The following is a 16,274-nucleotide window of genomic DNA, read 5'->3' as shown; positions in this document are numbered from 1 at the left end:
TTGACCACTAATTTTATATAGAGAAAGAAGTGCACGAGGTATGTTTATTCGTCGTCAGCTCTATGGTAAAGCCCTATTTCCACTATAAATATAAACTGCTACTGGTGAATATACAAATAAATATCACGCAGAGTCTTAAGAAAATACATATTGAATTGAATTGAAAAGGCTTTATTCAAGCGGGCGAGTTTCAGCATATTACTGCTCTACACCTAACCCTTGTCAAGGAAATACATTGAGTTATACAAAAAAGATACAATCAATTGAGTACAAAAGATACGGTGATATACAACAAAAAATACAGGTATACATTAAGATGATAAAAAAAAAAGAAAAAAGTGGTACTTTTAACAAAACAACACACACGCAAAAGTACTACATGTAAAGAAAGAATAAAAGCATACAAATACAAACATGAGAACAAACACAAACCAATCAATAACATAGAGACAAAATAAGTTATGCTTGTGATTCACATAGGGGGAGGGTGATGAAATATTTTTACAATGCATGATTATTTAATAAAGAAGATGTACTAAGTTAAGTCTGATTTCATTTACGTGGTTTAAGTGATAGAATACAAATCATGGGTACCTGAACTTAAATTTTGTTGGCTAAGTAAATACATTTTTAACATTTTCTTGAAGGAATTAAATGGTTTAGCTTCTTTTACTACATTTGGTAGAGCATTCCATGACCTTGGTGTTAATACTGAAAATGCCGCAGTGGTTTGCTTGAGTCTATTGCGTGTTAAGTGAGTGTGAATAGTTGACCTAGCAGCGAGTTTCTTGTATAAATACACGGGACTTGTTGTTTTAAGAATTTTATAAATGAGAGAGCAATAATGCAAATGTCGTCTTCTGGACATTGTCAGCATGCTATTGCTGTTCAATAGGCAAAATATGATCGAATTTTTGTATGTTGTAACAGAAGCGGATGCATGAATTTTGTACCTTTTGGATCAGGATGGCATTACTTTTTGTTAGATGTGGGTCATACACAACATCACAATAATCAAACAAAGACAGTATCACCGTTTGTGTCAGGAGTAGCTTGGTATCTTTGGACAGACAGTCTCGTATTTTGTACAAGTTTCGTAGTATCCTAGAGCTTTTGAACACTGAGTAGAGACGTGATTATTCATAGAAAACTTATAATCAATTTATGCTCCAAGACTTTTAACACAAGGTGAATAGCTAATGTTTGAGTCCATTATTTGTAATTCTAATTTGCCAGGAACAATTTTATTGAGTTGATTAGCGGAACCTAGAACAGTATAAGTACATTTTAAGGGATTAATAACAAGACCGTTATCAATACACCAGTTACTGATAGCATTAAGATCTTGGTTAAGGAGTCGAACAACTTGTGGTAAGTCTGAGCAAGGCTTTTATAAACAATTGAGTGTTGTCTGCGTAACAGTACATCTTTGAATGCTGTACAACAGATACCAGATCTGCAGTGTATAAGGTAAACAATACTGGCCCTAAAATTGAGCCTTGTGAAACACCTCTATCAAGAACAGCAGCTTCAGAAATTTTATAATGGGAGGAACATACCAGGTCAGAACAGAATCATAAGTGATCATGACTATTCTGATTATTGCGATTACTCTTTTCTTATTCTTGCTAACAAAGACAAGCAGTAAAGTAGTGGTTTGTAAAGCACTGAACACCAAGAATTACTTTTATCAATCTTATTATTTTTTTTTTCCCTAACAGAGTAGTTGACCTGTACTTATCAGGACTTCAAATTCTTGAACACTCCAACAAGCAGGCCCATCAGTGTTCAGGTGGAACAAGAAGAAAGTTGAGCTTTGCTATGGCTATGGTTGGTGGACCGAAAGTGGTGCTGATGGATGAACCAAGCACAGGAATGGATCCAAGATCAAAGCGTTTCTTGTGGGATACAATATTAGCTAGTTTTCAGGTATGTAATATTTTACGAAGTGCAATATCAACATTTTTTTTTTTTTTCATTTCCTGTCATATTAGTGCTGTCGAAACCGATTTTTCGGAAAACTAAAAATCGATTTTTGCAAAAGTTGAATTTTTAAGTAATCGATTTTCATTTTCCAAAATTGATTATCGGTTTTCGGTTTTCAAAACTGATCTTTAGTATTCGGTTTTCAAAACTAAAATTCGGTTTCAGTTTTCAAAACCGATTTTTGGTTTTGGTTTTCAAATTCGATTTTCGGTTTCAGTTTTCATTCTACTCTACAGAAGAAAGGGAAACAAAAGGCTTGTTCAGTCGTAGTTTCTGTAAACGCCTTGCCTGTACTTCTTAACCAGGATACTGCAATTCATTGATTAAAATGGAGATAGATCAAGTATTTATAGCTAAATTGATACAAGACCCGCATTATGATCATTGCATGGGCATGGTTTGTTACAGGATTGGTTACGCCTTCTCATAAGATATTTTCTTACTTGTTAATTTTAATAATTATTTTAGATGCGGTAATATTTTTTTTTCGGGAGGAAAGTTAAGTACAACACACATACCCTCAGAGTTAAGAATAGTTACCGCATAACAGACTTTAATAAATAAATAAATAAATAAATAAATAAATAAATAAAAACACTGTAAAAAACTGTTATATTTCACAAGAATTACTCAACACAGTGGTGCACGAAATGAAGACTTCCGAGTTTTAACGGACCCTTTAAACAAAACATGAAAAAAATCAACATCTGTCATACTCGTAAAACGATAGTAACTTGGAAGTTTGAATCCCCTCCGTGCCGTTATTCTGCGTACGCCACTGATTCCATCAATCTCACATAGTGAAAAATACAAGGCGTTTCTGATTAGCTACGGTGAACAAAAGTTACGTGCAATCGGAACGCTTACAAATTGCATTTGAGAAGTTGAAGTAGTAATCAAACTACAGTGGCAGTCAATTCTCGTGCCTATTGTATAATTCGTAGAAGTCTTCCTCTTTCCTTAGAAAATAAAGTTTTGAAATAAAGAGACGATTATTTTAACCATTTAGAGTGCATTTCCAGGAAAGAAATTTTTTGTTTAGTTTTCTCTTAGGGAGCCTTTCATATAATTTGTATGAACTAAACTTTCACAATACCTATTATTGAAATATTATTTCTTTCCTTCACACTTAAAGCTAAATGTTGTATTTCCTTGGAAATTGGATATTACAAGAACGTTAACAATTATCTTGAAATTGAAGCAGTTATTTTATTTATTTATTTATTTTACATAATCATTGTTGAAAGTTGTTTCCCTGGATAATCGTTAAAAAGGCAGGATCATATAAATACTGGTGTATTATTTGTGTATTTCCCACTTCTTTACTTTGAGAAAGTAACCAGTAAGGTTTGTTCAAGTCCTGTCTGAAAGAAGAAAAACGTGGTGAATTCCTATGAATTTTGTTTCTTATTTTAAAAACCAATGTTAAGTTTTTTTCATTTTAAGGTAAGAAACAAAATTCACAACAACTCTTAGAAAGAAATTGATGTTGAGGTATGCACGAATAATCAGGAAATTTGTCACCGCATGCAGTGGTAGGTTACTGTTTGTTCATTTGATATGTATCCTATAGCATCTATCAGCAAATAAGTTAAAGGGAAGAAAAGAAACTGGTTAAAATTTACTTGTGGAGAGACGAAAGTCTTACTGGAAAATATGATAGGAAGTAACGGAGGAAAAAGCAGAAAATAATTGCAATTGAGCTACAATCTTGTTCAAAAAATCTTGGTCACCTATCTTGGTTTAGAAGACGATATTCTGGCAACGATAATAATAATAATAATAATAATAATAATAATAATAATAATAATAATAATCTGATATTTTGGTTCTATATAAATAAATATCTGAATTGGCCAAGTAAATCTCACATTTGTTTGATTTAATCCAATTATGGGCTAGAATACAGGGCGTTTCAGAAATATGGGGGCCCAGGATTCTTTGAACAAAAGTGTAGAACATTAAAAAGGGTAATTATTATATCAAAATGAACATACTAGCTGACAATCGTTGTATATAACATTATTATTATTATTATTATTATTATTATTATTATTATTATTATTATTATTATTATTATTATTATTATTATTATTATTATTATTATTATTATTATGGATTTTATAAAGGGAAATCGATTGTAACAAATCTTGTACATTTTACTGATTTTACACATTTAGGACTTAAGAATAGATTACAAGTAGACATTATATATATAGATATGTCAAAAGCTTTTGATTCCATAGAGCATGAACTTCTTATTGATAAATTAAGAAACATAGGTTTATCTCCATTGTACATTCGATGGTTTGTAAGCTATCTAGCAAACAGAACGTTTAAAGTGAAAATTGGTCAAATAACCTCTAGTTACGGTTATATAAAGAATGGTATACCTCAGGGATCTCCTCTGGGACCCCTTCTTTTTTCAATATTTATTAATAATTTGCCTGAGAAAATTAAATACTCAAATATTTTGTTGTATGCCGATGATTTAAAATTATTTAGAATAGTAAATAGTGAGTATGATAACTACTTACTACAGGAAGATCTAGATACTGTTAGTACATGTTGTAAAAGTAACTTATTGAAAATAAATTGTGAGAAAACTAAATACATATCATATACTAACAAAACCCAATACTACGTGAGCATATATGTAATTAATGGAGTAACATTGCATAAAGCCGAACAGATTAAAGATTTGGGTATATTGTTTGACAGAAACATGAAATTTACCTATCATATAAATGATACAATCCAAAGAACTAGAAGAATAATAGGGTTTATTTTCAAACAATGGCCTGAGTTTAGAAATGCCAGTTCATATGTATATTTATACAAGATGCTTGCAAGATCAAAATTAGAGTTCGGTTTAGTTATTTGAAATAGTATAGGTATAACATTGGCAAACAAAATTGAGTCAGTACAAAAATGTTTTGTTAGGTTATTCTGCCATAAAATGAATAGAGATTACTACTCACGTAGTTATGAATACTGGTGTCAATTTTGGGAATTGCAGGCATTGAGCGACAGGAGAAAACGTATTGGAAGAGATTTTATTAAGAAACTACTAGACAATACCTATCATAGTGAATATTGCTTGCATAATATAGGTATAAGGGTACCAATGTATAATACAAGAAATATATCAACATTAGTTCCTTTGAATCCGAAATTTGTAATTTTAAGAAGATTGACCAATTCTTTTAATTTAGCTTAATTTATTTTTATCAGTATAAAAGCATAAATTTTAGAACTTGACAAATATTATTTTTAGTATTTATGACGACTATTTTGAGACTAAAAAAAATTGGTGTTAATTTGACAAGGAATTATTAATCCAATATTATTTTACTTTATTTTATCATTATGTTTTATTGTTTTAGTATGTAGCTTACATTGTATGTAATATGTGTTTATCTTGTCTGATAAAGTGCTGTAATTTTGCCGTTAGGCTGTTCATGGCACAGAAATAAACATCATCATCATCATCATCATTATTATTATTATTATTATTATTATTATTATTATTATTATTATTATTATTAATATTATTATTGCCAGATAATGTGTTATCTAAAAAAAGCTGTCGTTTATGGCAGCCACAATATTTTTTCATGTACAGTATTAAATATTTTTCTTTAACTAGGGATCACGAGGAGCTATTTTAACTACTCACTCCATGGAAGAAGCAGATGCATTATGCTCACGAGTTGGAATAATGGTTAAGGGAGAATTGAGGTAAGTAGCATGTCATGATTGAACATTGAAGCTAAGAAATTACTTTACTGAGCTCAGCTGAGACATTGACATAACACTGCTATTCCAAGTGAATGTCCTGTGACTTCACAGTTCGCTTATCGCCTTCTCTGTAAGATGAAAAGGAACTGGCAGATTGATGAAAAAAACAGTGGTGGCGGGCAAAGTAACAACGTGGACAGTGTAGTCGATGTTCTTGTTCTTGCAAGTATGCTATTCGTGCGTCAATCCGTGACTCACACACTGCCAACTCTTGCTCTCCCCTTTCCTCATGTATTTCTAACTTTTTTTTTTTAATCATTGTAAGATCGCACCTCCACGTCGTACATCGACCGGTTGGAAATGACTTGCATTATAGAAGAGATCCAAGTTTCAGAAAAGTTCCGCAACTTCATCGTTTTCAGAACATTAAAAGAACGAATTTGAAAAAAAAAAAAAAAAATCACATTACTTTCCAGCCCAGGAAAATCCTACTGCGATAGTGCCTCTTCATGACTAACGTGCGCATTCTCGAGTTCGTTTACCGGTGGAGATAGTTGCTTCTCATGTTTACGGCAAAGAAGACTATTCACATTAAATCATTCGTTAGCAAGTTAAGTTGATATTCTCGCAACAGGTGACCTACCGTATATTTGTCATTGGTTATGACATCCGTATGAATCAACTGATTAGTGCATTGGTAATTTTTACTGTTATGTAGTTTAGCTTAATAGAGAAGGCACTTGAATAAAATCGTGCAAATATGGAACCCAAGAAAATTGTGCATTGAAATACATTACTTTTGCCAATTTCTTGGAAATGGATACACCGGTCTATGTTAATTTTCAATGATTTGAATGGATAACGATGTGGTTTACTACCGCATGTGTTACATACCATTTACTAACTATTAGCTAATAGTTTAGGCAATGTTAAAGTATTTTATAAGAAAGAAAAAAAAGCGTGATATAATAGGTTCCTTACTAGATAGAAACGAAATACCATATTATGGAGTTAGGTTTTATTTTTTTCTGACTTTTAGATCATTACGTATTTCAGTAATGTTCTTATATATACTGTATGGTTGGCTAGTCATAAGAAACAATTATCCTTTTAGTGATACTATCTATTTGTTATGATCCTTGAGATCAAAAAGAGAAGAGAAACGATAGATATCTGAATAGGTTTCTTCGGATAGACTTTTTTACGATTTTTTTCTTTTTCCCTTTAATAAGGTTTTTGAATCACGGAGATAAGATATGAATAGTGCTTCTACCACTAGGATAGCTATCGGTTTTTCTTTTGTTACATGTAATTATAGTAGTAGTGTAAAATTTCATCAGCACTCCTATTGAATGTGCTGTGTTTAGTTGCTAAATTCGTCTACGGTAAGTTACTAGCTGGTGATCAATTTTCTAATGTGGTGGATATAAAGAGTAAGTACAATTCCTTAAAATATTTTTATATAAAATATTTATTTATTTATGTAATGTATTGTACTGTTAGTTGTGTAAATAATGCTATCAGTTACTTAGCTTTCGATGCATGGTACATGAGCTGTAGGACGCGTGTTGTGAGATTGCCGTTAACTATTGACAGAAAACTCTACGGATATGTACGCACGTTTGGTGGCGGCCGAACAAAACTGTGGAAGAAATCAGAACTATTATTCAAAAAAGAAATCGAATCTATTGGCTTCTTTTTCGATTGTTTCATCTATTTTTTACACAGTGGTTGAAGTTTATATTCGTTTCATACGTAGGTGTATAGGATCAACGCAGCATTTGAAAAACTTATATGGAGCAGGATATACACTGGAAGTGAAGTTGAAGGGCGGAGATGCTACTCCAACGACACCTTCGTCAGACAGACATTCGGAATTAAAGGATTTCGTGGGAGGGCTCTTCCCGGATGCTGTACTTGACGAATGTTTTGCCGATAGGATGGTTTTCAGTGTACCACAACATGCAGTTACTTCACTAGCGGAATGTTTCAATCAACTCGAAACAGGTAAGTTACAATAAATGGTAATTAAAAATAATGGAGTTGTTTAGTAGGGATTTTCATGCTCAATTGCGAGAGGAAAGCAATTCAAGGGTATATTTTTAATAATAACAAATATGTATCGTAATAACTATAAATATGAAATTATGTTAGGACTTGAGGCAAATTCGTCATTGAATTAAGAAAAACTTCAATATTTTACTATTTCAGTGCTGATCCTGTGAATTGGTACATCTTATTTATAGAACTGGACACATGACCTTTGCACTCGTGAAAGTAAAAGTCCAATTAAAAATAATGAAATATAAATTTATTACACTAATGCTATGAGTAAATATAATTCTATTATTATTTGTAAAGATATTTGTAAAGATTTCACTCATGTTTACTTACTAATGTCAGGATAGTTTTCACGGTAATGACTTACCATATGCAACTAAAACTTATTTTGGCTATCATCTTTTGTCAATATATTATTATACTCCCGAATCAGCTATTGATCCATATATATGTATGTAGTAACTGCTGTATTTTCGAAGCACAGTGGTTTTTTCCTCGAATAGAAAGATGTATGTTTTGTCCCCCCCCCAAAAAAAAAAAAAATTCTTGATAATCAACATGGAATTTTTGCGCAAGTTCAGCTTCACACATTTTAAGCTGTTGAATAATATACTGAGAACTTCTCTATTAGAACGTAACTTACACTTCTCTATTAGAACGTAACTTACTTCCAACCAATTGGTTTGATATGTATCCAACTAAGTAAATATTACATTGCGCTAGAAGTTTAACACATTTTGATGAAGGTAACGCGTTCATTTTAATGTAGGTAGTAATAGGCCCGCAATCAGACACAGAGGTTTTGGAGGTATGATTATGTTAAGGGAGGCCAAGTTATTAAACATTCACTTACCAATAGTTAAATTGTGTTTTTGTATTAGTAATAGCATTTTGTGTTAAAGTCTGGAGGGGCCACGAAAAGTTTTTTTTTTTTTTTTGAGAGGGGGAAGGAACCCCTAGCCCCGCTCTGGTTGCGGGTCTGGGTAGCAGTACATTCACAGTATGTGAACCATTTTGTTACGTAATCACAATGTAACTAAATGGGAAGCATTTTGTAAACAGAGAGCTCTAGAAACTTCAGGAATTAAAGTTACCTTCAGTGTTACCAACAACTTCGATGAAAAACCTGACAGTAGAAGGTGGCTACATATCTTAATATTAATGGGAAAAATGGTTGTTGATCGCTGTTGAGCTTATACAAAGTCTCTTTTTTTATACTATTAAGTTTCTGACGCTAAAAGTCTTAATCTTTAATTTTAGCAACAAAATATCAAGGTTGGTAACACTGGTCACCTTGTTTGTTGAGGTACACTACAACTTGGCTATGATCAATCCACACGCATGATGCTAGTACGTTCATTTTTATTGTAATGTTTGACTTATTTGTTCCGATTTAGACTATTTACTTCCAATGTAATGGTAGTATAATGCAGTACTTGAAATTCAAAACTTCCATCTACTTGTGTTATCTAATATAAATAAAATAAAAAGTTTGTTTGTGTGTTTATTTGTCTGTCTGTGTGCAGCTTGGAGATCAGACGAGTGGGCCGAGAGTTACCAAATTTTGCTAAAGGGTAAAAGGGTACCTTGGTTCAGGCCCCAGATCAAGACGAAGAGCTTTTTTAAAAATTTTGAACCACGAGGGCTCAGGGGGAACATTTTCTGGGACTGGCCTGGGGACCAGACAAGTTGACAGAGAGTTACCAAATTTTGGTCACGAATACCTTGGTCCAAGACCCAGACCAAGGCAAAGCGTTTTTGTCAAAATTAGAACCAGGGGGCGTTTACCGGGACATGTAAAAGTAATAGGAAATGACCGATATTAGTGTCGAATTCATAGTTTTTGCAGTTGCTGATATCAATGGTGGAACTCCCATCCCATTGCATTAACTTCCAATTGTACCCTATTCGGGTGCGGGTCGGGGGTCACAGAGGGGGGGGGGGGGAGAAAAGAATACCGAGACATATAAAAATAGCCCAAAATGACCGATATTAGTGTCAAATTCATAGTTTTCGCGGTCGCAAAAATGAATGATGATACTCCCACTCGCGTTGACTTCCAAATACTGCCCCCATGCGAAGAATGGGTATATTCAGCCAGTTATTAAATAATATTCAACCAAATGTCTTTTTTTAAAAAACTTGTTGTCAGTCTTTTCTTTGTATATACTTTAACAAATGACAACCATAGTGATGAACACATTTATTGAGTATGATGATATTATTCATGGCATACTCCATCAAATAAATGTATATTTCTTGTATGTCAACTCTTTTCCTGATCCTCGGAGGATGTTCTGCAGACTTACGGTCTAGATATATTCCTAAAGCAATAAAAGTCAGCAGCTGACATTTTTCTTGTGTGTTAATAATAAATTTACATTTAACAAATGAATACACGTAAAAAAAAAAAAAAAAAAAAAAAAAAAAAAAAAAAAAAAAAATGGGGAGTTGTACTGATAAGTTAGACACTAGAATGAGAAACTTCAAAGATAACTGCTTCTTGTCTGTGCAAATTTCCGCCACTACCTCCTGTTTCTGCAGATGTTAGACGATACAGATTTACGTTATGACCACGTTGTATATGTTAAGAATGTAACCGAATTGCCATATGCATATAGGGTTTTTTAAAACAACACCGACATAAGACAAAAAGACTAACCTAAACAACACCGACATTTGGGAGATGATTCGTGACACCGACATAAGACAAAAAGACTAACCTGGGTGCACAAATGCTTCCTTCTGGAATTATAGGCTGCCGAAAACATGAAAAAATGAACTTTTAAGGCCCATAGCTCCAAAACTATGGGACCTACCGTAGTCGGGACAAGACTTTACTTAGAAACTAGTATGTGCCCTATTCAAATATCCATGTTCGAGAATCCTGCGGTACTTTCGCAATAATTTTTACAGAGGCAGTTGGTGTGTACTTCAAATTATATGCCCGTAGCCAAACTCCTCCTATAAAAATTGTTGCGTGAGTACCTTAGGATTCTGAAACATGGATTTTTGGATAGGGCATATATTAGTTCCTAAGTGAAGTCTTGACCCGACTACGGCAGGTCTCATAGTTTTGGAGCTATGGACCTTAAAAGTTCATTTTTTCATGTTTTCGGCAGCCTATAACTCCGAAAGGAAGCATTTGTGCACCCAGGTTTGTCTATACTTTTCGTCTTATCTTGGTGTCAGGAATTATCTTTCAAATGTTGTCGGTGTTGTTTTGAAACACTATATATATTTTCAATACATTGCTGTTTTTATAACGAAATTTTCACGAATTTCATTTTGGGATCATGTAAAATTTTGTAATCTGAAATATTCGGTTTATTCAATCAGATAAAATCAGATAAGTCTTAATAAGTGGGAAACAAGAGACTTGTCAATTGTAGATAATTTTATAATTGATATATAAAAAACATTCTTTCTTTGATTAAATCGTCACTAATAATCACCTTCACCATTATTTTCAGCCAAAAGTGAGCTGGATATAGAAGAATACAGCTTTAGTCAAACTACCCTTGAACAAGTGTTCCTGAAGTTCGCCCATTATGATGAGGTGAATGACGACTGAGCAATCAAACCACAGGGAGGAATCTGTTAAGATGTCCATGTACGATATTCTTCTTACTTCTACGGCTATGTATATATCGGTATAAATCTATATATGTACTATGTATTCACATACAGTGAAAAACAATAGTAGCTGATTTCAGCACTTGGGAATTGACGAATATTGGCAAACGTTTAAACGGGTGGTGAAATGAAGTATTTTTTTCTTTCTTTTTAATAAGTCCTGCGACATACATGTAGGATAGGGCTCAAGTATTTTTATATATGCAGTGTGTTTCCTTCCTCTTGTGTGCACGTTGACCCACTGCCTGTTTTTCGAGGGAAGTAGTTTATAATTTGTAGAGACTCTCGTACTATATCACAACATAAAAGTGAGGAGTCTTTATGTGCAGCTAGAACTAACAGGGCTTAGTTATTGTTGTTAATAATGTTGTTTTTATCATTTTTTTTCGCGTTCTCTTGTCAAAGTGCAACATGAAATCACGTGACTCTTTGGTCCAGCTGGACTGGAAGTGTTAAAAATGGTTGGAAATAGACAATGTGGTGATTTTTTTTTTTTTTCGTTAAAAGAGAAAGCTATGTTATGGATGGGTTTGTGTGTGTGTATGTGTGTGTGTGTGTGTTTATGTGAGAGAGAGTGTGTATATATATATATATATATGATCGCTAAGAGATTGTTGAATACTTTAAGCACTTGTTGACGAGTTTAAGAAAGAGACATGCTACTTTAGTTTTTGCATTTTCGAAAATAAATAAATAAATACAAAATGAGAAAATTATTCCTACTATTGTCAACAACATCTCATAATTAATTTTTTTTTAAGACACAAGTATACATATTCATAAAAATGTATATGCATATAAATAAATGACGATATGCATGTAAATATTCACATACATACGTATTGTTTGAGACTAGATTGTATATATGTATGTATGTATGTAAGATTTTTTTTTTTTTTTTTTTTTTTTTTTTTTGCAGTTTCATTACGCTTAAAGCTGGAAAACGAAACATCTGCTCTATGTCATATTTGTTCTATTTTTTATTTTATTTTGCATAATAATAATAATAATAAAATATGGACCATTTGTGATAATTACTCGTAATAGAATGTGATAGTACTTGTAAAATGAGAAAGAAGTTTGATAAATGTAAGCAGTATCGTTGTTAATGTAAATTATTTTCATTATTTTTAAATGAATTTGTTGTACATTGTCATTTTATTTATAAAAAACGATATTCATATATTCACTTCGATATGATATGTTTGTTGTTTAGTTATCTATAAAAAATATTGACTTAAATTATTATTGTATTTGTCGTTAATAGTTAAATTTTATGACTAAATTATATATTTGAAGTTCGAGATATTGTGTTTTATATGTATATCTGTATTTGTTGATCTGTAAACAGTGATTGTTTCAGTTTTTATTGCGAGTGACGTAGCTAGTGTTTTGTGAAAAAATATTAATACTTCATTGTTACATGCAAACAGTATTGCATTGCCCAAAAATGAATAATATTGACGACGTTCAGAAGAGTAAAACAGTTAAATGAAGTATCATGTTCGATCTCAAATACTCTTAACTAAATCTGTATCATAAAGAGATAAAATAATATTGTAGAACAGTATTGAGGCCTGAAAATATCTTAATTTTTATTTTCATATAGCTTCTCACATTTTTGGAATTGTATGATTTTCTTTTCTAGTTAAGAGAGAAAACACATCAACTCAAGATTGTATGTCAAGATCTTTGTCTAAAACTGTACGTTAGAATCTTTGATATTTGAAAGAAACATTGAAAAAGGCGGAATGAAGTTTTCTTTGTTGTACTTAGTATTCCGAATTCTTTATTCATAAAACTGGTATCCAATACGTTTGAATACTTATGTACATTTACAGTTAGTGAAGCAGGGTCTTGTTAACTTTAAAAAACGAAAATACCTTTTCTGTGGAGAAAAATGTGTGATTGATTTTTTCCCCCTCGGTAGCAGTTATGCTTGTTATCATTGAGAAATCAAATAATGTATAGGTTTAAAAATCTTATTTTATGTTCTATATAATATTTTGAGTAATTGGTAGAAAAGAAGCAACTAAATAGAATAGAGGCTATTTTCCTTTTTTTAGTACATAGATCAAAAGAATAATTTTGCATTAGTTCTCAAAATGAAAGTTTGTTTATTTTTTAAAGAAATGGTATCCATGTGACAAAATTCATATTTAAATACTTTTAATATGAAATAAATAATTAAAAGAAAAAAGTATTATATTCATATTATCTGACACATGGATCTCAATGACTACAGTCGGTTTTTTCTTTCTTTCGGGATGAATTATACAATTAATGACCCTTATGCAGAGTCGTTCTGACGCGTGATTAGTGTCATACTAAAGAGTTCGACTAACATACGTTTCCTGCAGTAGTCAGGCCTTTAGCATGACGTTAATCATACGTCGAAACGACTCTGCATAAGGCCCTACAACTCTAATTTCAACAAATAAACATTGTAGAAGTATGAACTGGAAGATATTGCATGTTTAGTACGCGTGTGTATTAATAATGAAAAGGAAAGATTGGAACATTATATAATGTGTAAGACTAAATAGCTCTTGGGGGAGTAATGATTGTCACCTACCTTGTTTCTTCGTTGTATTTTAGCTACTTTTTAAACGTTCCTTCTCGTTGAATAAACTATCGAAATTTTATTATCATTTGATAAGTACTAATATAGAAACATAGAGAAGTATGTGCTATCCGATTAGTTAATTTTGTCAATATAGTTCTACATTGATAATCGTGACACATAAATATGAGCATACAGGTAACTTTTGTCACAAGGCTTTCTGTAACTGCGATATAATGCATTGTCAAACCCACGTAAGGAACGAAAGATTATTAAGGCTACACGATAAAATAAACCCAATTGAAAATGCTCCAAGAGCATTGCCAGAACGAACTTAAAAATAATTAATTTTTCTTATTAACTTCTACAGGCTTTATACCAATTGTTCTATGTACTTTATTATTATACTCATTAAACAATTCTTGTAATATATCTGTCCATTTATAATTTCCTTGAGTACTAATTTTTTCCCACATGTTTTGTTTAAGAGTTCTGTTAAAACGTTCTACGATATGTTTTTTTAAAGAAGATACATGATCAAAATGGAGGGCTCAAAATTGAAAAATTAACAAAATATCATCTCTATGACGTACGGTTCCCGAAATTTGTCTCCTCAAATCTCCCGAAATCCGAAATTTTTGGCCAATATCTGGGGAACAATGGCCAGTTGGTCAGTGGTCACCGGTTACTATTTGGTACCAAAATGTTCACCATCCTTTTGGGTATTGATCAACACCAATATGATCTCTATATGACTTACGGTTCCTGAGATATAGCTCCTAAAATCTCCCGAAATCGGAACTTTTTTTTTGGCCAATATCTTGGGAGCAGTAAGAGCGACGACGCAAAAAAATTCCATCACTTTCTCAGATCGTTTTTGATGCTCTATTGAATAGAAAGCTAAAAATTAAAAAATTCGCAAATACCAGACACACACACACACACACACACACACACACACACACACATACACGCAGAGATGAGAAGAAGAGAGAGAGAGTCCAGTAACAAACTTCTTAAGTTCGTTGATAACAGAATGTCTTCTACTGTGTTATTTACGAGTGTAACGTGCATATACACTATTTAATCTCAAATTGTTATTGTTAACTGGAAATAAGGTTCATTATTGTATTCAAAAATAGAAATAACAAAGTAGAGCAAAAAATAAAAAAAAATGGAATCTTTCAGTTTGACGTCCCACGATTATACCGTGTAGATTAAAGGATACGGTAATGATGAGAATGAATGAAATGGTGGAATGAAGAAAGTGGGATGAAACGGGATAACGCCGAGGAAACCCACGCATACGGTATTGAAAAGTAAAATACCACAGTATGAATTAATGCTACATGTGGTATTGAAAAGTAAAATATCACAGCATGAATTATTGCTACAAAAATACAAGGACGCAATAAAATTATTAATGCAGAAATACATGCATATTATCCACTTGTTTAACATGTAGCTAATTTTTTAATATGAATTGTAAGCGGAAATACCATACCGAAATATATATACCAACTTTAAATAACCGCCTTTCATTGATTCTAATTTGATGTGACAATCTACAATTCTTATGATATTTAATTGCTTGTGGATTAGAATGTTCTCTAAATATTTGTCAACAGCTACAGTTAGGACAATACCATTGCTGAATTGTGTGTACGTACAGTACCATTATTGCACATAAGAGTTAAATCATTATGATTTCATTTTATAGTTCTTTCACTATAATTATTTTAAATATTATAGTGGGTTACTGAATGCTAGAGATGATGTTATTCCAAATTATACGATATTATTGGCGTTTAACGGGGAAAATGTCCAAAATATACCAATTTGATAGATTTGATTGAGCTGAACAAAATGATATGCGCCGGCGCAAAATCTCATGCGCAATTTTCGAGAAAATTAAAAAAACGAAATTCTTTGTAGATGTAAAAATTGATGCTGTAGGATAACCATATTGAGGTGACGAGCTCAACAAAACGGCGTGCTTGAGGGTAAAATTTATGCGTCGTTTTCGAGAAAATCCAAAGCAAATGAACTTTTTTTTGAACTAAAAGGTATGAAAAAGTATGTTCATTACCAATAAAAACTGACAGCTTTTATTTCACTGAAAGAAATTATTTATTTATATACTCTATACAAAGCAAAACACTCAGTTAACTAGAATAGAACAGACTGTATCTATTGGTCTTAGCCTTTTCGTAACAGCACATATACTTGTAAAATTCGCGCTATTTTTCCTGTTAAAAATTAAAACTAAGACAAGGCAAATTAAAAT

General features: G+C 32.1%; 1 protein-coding gene across 1 annotated transcript in view; it reads left to right on the top strand.

The window, feature by feature from the left end:
- LOC145693015 (cholesterol transporter ABCA5-like) overlaps window positions 1–12,332 on the top strand; it is a 131,582-nt gene extending 119,250 nt beyond the window's left edge. Inside the window, 4 exon segments of the mRNA XM_081768669.1 lie at window positions 1,722–1,929; window positions 5,636–5,727; window positions 7,487–7,734; window positions 11,262–12,332. Coding sequence (XP_081624795.1) covers window positions 1,722–1,929; window positions 5,636–5,727; window positions 7,487–7,734; window positions 11,262–11,362 — 649 coding nt within the window. The 3' untranslated portion in view covers window positions 11,363–12,332.
- The last annotated feature ends 3,942 nt before the right edge of the window (window positions 12,333–16,274 follow it).

The sequence above is a fragment of the Thermobia domestica genome, chromosome 8, assembly GCF_964235325.1.
Source record: "Thermobia domestica chromosome 8, izTheDome1.hap1.1, whole genome shotgun sequence".
In the NCBI taxonomy this organism is placed as follows: Eukaryota; Metazoa; Arthropoda; class Insecta; order Zygentoma; family Lepismatidae; genus Thermobia; species Thermobia domestica.
Note: the sequence above shows the minus strand (reverse complement) of the source record. Positions and strands in the feature narration are given on the sequence as shown.